At 35.8% G+C, this 6,000-nt stretch overlaps 1 protein-coding gene across 2 annotated transcripts in view; it reads left to right on the top strand.

Moving 5' to 3' along the window:
* The window catches only part of NEURL1 (neuralized E3 ubiquitin protein ligase 1), a 109,705-nt gene extending 104,428 nt beyond the window's left edge, over positions 1-5,277 (top strand). For both annotated transcript variants that reach the window (XM_034440021.3, XM_034440022.3), the window contains exons 5-6: positions 3,139-3,285; positions 3,852-5,277. In XM_034440021.3, the coding sequence (XP_034295912.2) occupies positions 3,139-3,285; positions 3,852-4,093 (389 nt within the window). In that variant the 3' untranslated portion in view covers positions 4,094-5,277. The remainder of the gene's footprint in view (positions 1-3,138; positions 3,286-3,851) is intronic.
* The last annotated feature ends 723 nt before the right edge of the window (positions 5,278-6,000 follow it).

Consider the following 6,000-nt stretch of genomic DNA (forward strand, 5'->3'; position numbering starts at 1 on the left):
CACCCCCCCCCACCAAGCCACACCCACAGAACTGGTAGGGAAAATTTTTAGATTTCACCCCTGATCTGTCCCTAGTAGTATTTGATATAGTTCTTTTGGTTCTTTATGAAAGTTATACATTCTTGCATCTTTCTCATGTCTTGATTGTATTTGCATATATGACCACCATGCTAAATCAATCCCTTGATTAGTCAGTTCTTGTTTAGATTTGAGTTCCCCTTTGCCATTCAAAATGTCCTTATATCTTACAATTTTTTCCACATCAATCAGATTAGGGTGTATCAGTGCCTCCATTTATTTCTCAAATTTACCCATTCTTTCACCCAGGCAAGTGCAGTGGCCTGGTAATATAGCAATAGCACTTAGACTTATATACTGTTTCACAGTGCTTTACAGCCCTCTCTAAGCGGTTTACAGAGTCAGCCTATTGCCCCCAACAATCTGGGTCCTCATTTTACCGTCCTCGGAAGGATGGAAGGCTGAGTCAACCTTGAGCCTGGTGAGATTCAATCTGTCAAACTGCTGGCAGCCAGTGATCGGCAAAAATAGCCTGCAGTACTGCAGTCTAACCACTGCGCCACCGCGGCTCAATATAGCTCCCAATCTGGCAACCCAAAGCCGCCTTTATGTAGCAATTTCAATTTTATTCTTGCTTTTTTCCCTTGTCAGATATATTTTAATATCATTTTGAAAGAATTTTTTTTCTAGTTTTATTGGAATTGTTTGAAATAAGAATAATAGCCTCAGCAAGATATTCATTTTTATTGTAGCTATTCTTCCTATCATCGATAGCTGCAGATTTTTCCATTTCTCCAAGTCTAATTTAATTTGTTGTAACAATTTCATATAGTTATATTCTTTAATAGTTGCACATCTTGCTGTTAACTGAATTCCTAAATATTTAAATTTCTTCACTATCTGAATATCTGTCTTCTCCACCAGCTCTTTTTTTTTTCTCTGTAACATTTTTGACTAATATTTTAGTTTTCTCTTTATTCATTTTCAGTCATGCCATTTCACCATATTCTACTATCATTTTTATTAGCTTGGGTCCAGTTTTCTGTGGTTCTTCTAAAATAAACACCAGGTCATTTGCAAATGCCTGTAATTTGTATTTTTCTTTTTTTATTTTCATTCCTTTTATTTCTGGGTCATTTCTAATGCTTCTATTTAATACTTCCAGTGTTAATATAAAGAGTAAAGGGGGCAGACGGCATCCTTGCCTCGTTCCTTTCCTTATGTTAAAGTTCTCTGTCATGTTCCCATTGACCATCACTATTCCTATTATGGCTTAATGGCTTTGTCCTGGTTTGGCTCTTGGGTGACGATATTTGCTTATGAATAGAGCAGTTTTTAATAAGCTCTTTATCTCTTAAGTGCTGACATCTACTGAGGGCTATTAAGAAAAGGTGGGGTTTGCTTTCTCCCTCTAAAAAAACATGTTTCTCCATTACTCATCCAGGGAAATATAATATTCTGCCTTTTTAATATTTCTCAAAATATTTCATTCTTCTAGAAGAGGAGTTGATGCTAACTTTCTACAATAGAATAATAGGATTGGGAGGGACCTTGGAGATCTTCTAGTCAAGCAGGAGACCCTCTATATTCTGAACAAATGGTTGTCCAGTCTCTTCTTGGAAACTTCCAGTGATGGAGTTCCCAGTTCCTTTTTAATTTACCATGTTTCTTATATTGTTCATTTTACTGATGGGTTATTTAAGTAACAACAACAACACTATTTGTGCACTATTGAAATGCTGCACCAATCTTCTTGTCTTTTACCCAGCTTTCTTTTAACCTAGATGAAAAGTATTAAAAAGGCTTATTACATGCCTGCCTGCAAAATATGTTGCAGTACTTGTTCATTTTACACTATTTGGGAGCTGGGGTGAAATCTTTCTGCCTCAAATGACAAATGGAATAATATACTATGGAACCTGTTAAACAACCCAATAATGTAGGTAGTTCAGGGAACAGAAAATAGTATGGTAATATAAAAAACAAATCTATGAGACTTTACACAGGTGATGTCAGGCTAATGTTATGGTACTGTGCACCTAGACCCAGCAAACAGTATTGAATTAAACATAAGAAAATGCAAGAAATGATTGGTTGTTGTATTGCATATAAAAGTTATAATTTGTATATTTAAATATGATTTGACTTTATATAGAGAGAAGGAAATTGGTGCTCACATTTAGCATCATTTCTATTTTCCTAGGCTTTTAATGAGTTTGAATTGTATTTTAATTCATATTGTTTTAGACTTTGAATGACAATCTCACTGTTGCCTACTTGGCATTTTTTCTTTATATTGTTTTTATTCAAATAGTACTTTTTAATATGCTTTTCTGTGCATAGTGCTAGACAGGGTATCTTTGACTGGAGACTTAACAAGCTGAATTTGAGAGTTTAATACGCTAACCATATGCTTTATTGATGAATAACATTTTGCCATTTGTCATTCTGTTCATTGAACATTAGGATGTGAAAGTAGCTAAAGGTTATATAAATACGCTATGTAAACAGAAATAAGGTGATATAGACCAAAAGGACTATAAAATCTAAAGCAAATAAAATGCAGATATTGGGTACAGGCTGTTCTCTCTCTCTCTCTCTCTCTCTCTCTCTCTCTCTCTCTCTCTCTCTTTCTCTCTCTCTCTCTCTCTCACACACACACACCACCTGCCTATTTTTGCTCTCACTTCACACACCAGACTTTTAGCATACTATCATGTTAATTTCCTGAGTTTCTCTTTAATCAAAGGAGAAGACAAATAGTAAGAGCAGAGATGAGAGGGAATAAACTTTCCACCTGCCTACCATATACTTATATATTATCTGCTTCCAGAATAATCAGGCCAGTATGTGTTCTAAAGCCAGTATTGTTTCCTATCAATTGCATGAATTAATTTCTTACTTATTTTATTACAGAACTTCCCAAACTCCCTTTTTTAATTATAAAAACGTTCATAATTTTTTCTGTTTTATCCAAGTGGGCTGTAGCACTAGGACTGGCTCAAAGAAATTCAACAAACTTTGCAGTAGAATGAGAATGTGAACACACATGTGCTTGTCCTCCAATTACAGCATAATAGGGCTATTTGAACTGCTAAATTATATTACTCTCTTTTACAGGTTCTACTCTCATGGCAGAACACCTGGCGCCATCAGCACCAAGCTCACCCACCTCATCTCCCAATTCATCTTCCATTCTTTGCAATGAGGTTTCTGATCCTGTCCTATGTATATCTGGTTCTGGCCCACTTGGCAGCTCAATCAGTGGTGAGTATTTCTCCCACAGCACCAAGTTGCATCCCTTCCAGTTCTGAATATTTCATTATCTTGTAAGACTGAAAATCCATAGTCTTTTTTTCTTTTGATCACTCACAACATACAAGGAGAAGGAGTTAGATTCTCCCCCACCAAAAAGAACAAAGAATTCAACATTTAAATGCATCATATTTTAACAAAAGGAAAAATTCAAAATGTATGTAATATGGAATTAGCAAGGAGCACCATCTGTGGAGGCACAGGTACAGTTCAAATGACTTTTGGTGCCATTTAAACATTTTGCATAACAACTTCCTTAATCCTATGCCTCTGACTACATTAAATGGGGTTGCTAAAGCCAAATCTGAAACAGGATGACACCAGGTTAGCTTAATCCTGTGAAAGATTGTGCATAAACAGAATGCTTTTGGAAAAAGTGTAATTCCACTAAATAGGGTGGGAATTATGGACATAATCTCTATATTTTAACCTTTGGCGTAGAAATTCTAGACTAGGGCAACTGTAAAGCTGATTAGGGTTTAAAATTTTAAAAAGTAAAAATGTCTTTTATTTTGCAGGTACGGCTCCAAACTCTCCAATCAGTATGCCAGAATCCCCTCTTTCCTCTTCCATCTCAGGATCTTGGAATGATGAGTGTACTATTTGCTATGAGAATATGGTGGACACTGTGATTTACTCCTGTGGACATATGTGTCTGTGTTATACATGTGGGCTCAAACTCAAGAAGATGGCTAATGCCTGTTGTCCTATCTGTAGACGTGCCATCAAGGACATAATCAAAACCTATCGCAGCACTTAAAGTTGCATGGCAGAAGGGTAGGAGCTAGCAAGAGGATCTTCATAAACTTAACCAGGACAAGGAAGGTGGGAGGAAGTGGTTCCCTTCTTTAAATATGTAGCTAATTTTGAATGTGGTTAACTGTGGGTACAGCCTCCCACCTGAAATTAGAGGGCTAAAAATATCTTCTTTTCTTGGCATCTAACAAAGTGCTCCTGTGAACATTTAATATGTGTAGCCAGCAAGAAAGGCTGGATTTCATGTCTACCTTTCCTTGGCTCTCCATTGCATTTTCACTGTCCTTTCTTCCTAGTTGGATGTTACAAGGATCAAAGGAGAAAATAATATGAAATAAGCAGATTTTCATGTTAGATTAAGTGAACTAAATGAATACTTGGAATGAGTACAATAAGGACAAATCATTTCAGTGCTAGAACTACGTTGATGGGCAAGAGAGCCTCACATAGGATTTCCCTCCCAGTTTTCCTAATCATATCAGTGGCTGTCATATTCTACAAATAATTATAATGCAGCGCATGCTGCTACTAAGGAAGATTATGCTTGGATTGGTTTTTCTATGCTGTGCTGTGCACAGAGGGCCAACAGCTAATCGTTGACCTTGATTCTACTTTCTATAGCTCTCCTCTTCTACTTTTTCAAGGCAGAAGCTGTTCATATCCCAGAAGCATGATATCACTTCCTTCTTTAATCACCTTCCTCTTTTACTTTTATTTCCAAAGTTCATTACACTAGGAAATGGTGCTTTGGGAGAATGATTTCACCTGATGTCAAAGCCATAAGGATGAAAGTTGGCAAAGTTTTATTTTTAATTTGTCGTCAGGACATTCATTATCTATCCCAGGTTTGAAAGGAAAGAAAATGATCAATTGTATAATCTTTTGCCAAAATGAATGTGTTGTTACAGAGCTGGATTTATATTGTTGGAAGGAAAAGAAATCAGGACCAAAATGGATTTTAGTTTTTATTTGCTTCTTTGATTTAATGAAGGATTCATATGAGAAGAACATGTGAAAAATATGCTAATTTCACTTACTCATAGAACCATATGGATCCTTGGCATAATTGAATTCTTAAAATATTTTTCTGTCTCCATTCACAAGTAATGTCATATTTTATCTTTCATTTTCAATAGTCCATTTTTTTTTATTTTTAGCTGTTCCACTTAATAAATCTTAAATCAGAAATTGCATTTCACAATTAATATATTCCAAGTGAGCTAACTATCCTGAGATGGTTGATTGAAAAATGACAACAATCTCATACCCTAGGTCACAATTTCAGTTCCCCAATATGGACAATACAGGTTTAGAGGGTGAATTAAGATAGAAATCTAAGAAAAATAATAATTGACATGCCATTTTTCATCCAGTCCAAATAATAATGTTTGTGCTGAACACTTCTAGTTCATATTTTACAGTGCAGAGATTTTGCTGTACTGTATGATTGACATATTTTATAATTAAGGCAATGCTTCATAGAACCCCCCCTCCATCTTATATGACAAATTGGACCTCAGGATTCAAGAAGCCACATACTCTACACATTTGATATCTCAGTAAGTAGAGAAACTGCCATTTGGTTTTTTCGTCTACTATGATTGTGGAGGACTACCAAAATACTCAATTAATTTTGTCTATCTTTCGGCTTCAAATTACAATAGCCATGTGGTGTTTAACAGAAATGATCAACTCATACTATGCTAGTCCTATACCCCCACTGTATGAAATTAATCCAAGTGCTGGACAGTAGTTACAAAAATCACCTTGAATTGTTGCAAGCACACAATCACTTAATATTGTAGTCTGGGAACCAGCAAGGATCTTGTCAGTATCAATACTGATCAGAGCTAGACAATTGGTTTTAGATTTTGATTTTCATCCATTCTATCAAGAATGGCCCAAAACAAG

This window comes from Pantherophis guttatus, chromosome 6 (genome assembly GCF_059756535.1).
Source record: "Pantherophis guttatus breed Tessera chromosome 6, ASM5975653v1, whole genome shotgun sequence".
Taxonomy (NCBI): domain Eukaryota; kingdom Metazoa; phylum Chordata; class Lepidosauria; order Squamata; family Colubridae; genus Pantherophis; species Pantherophis guttatus.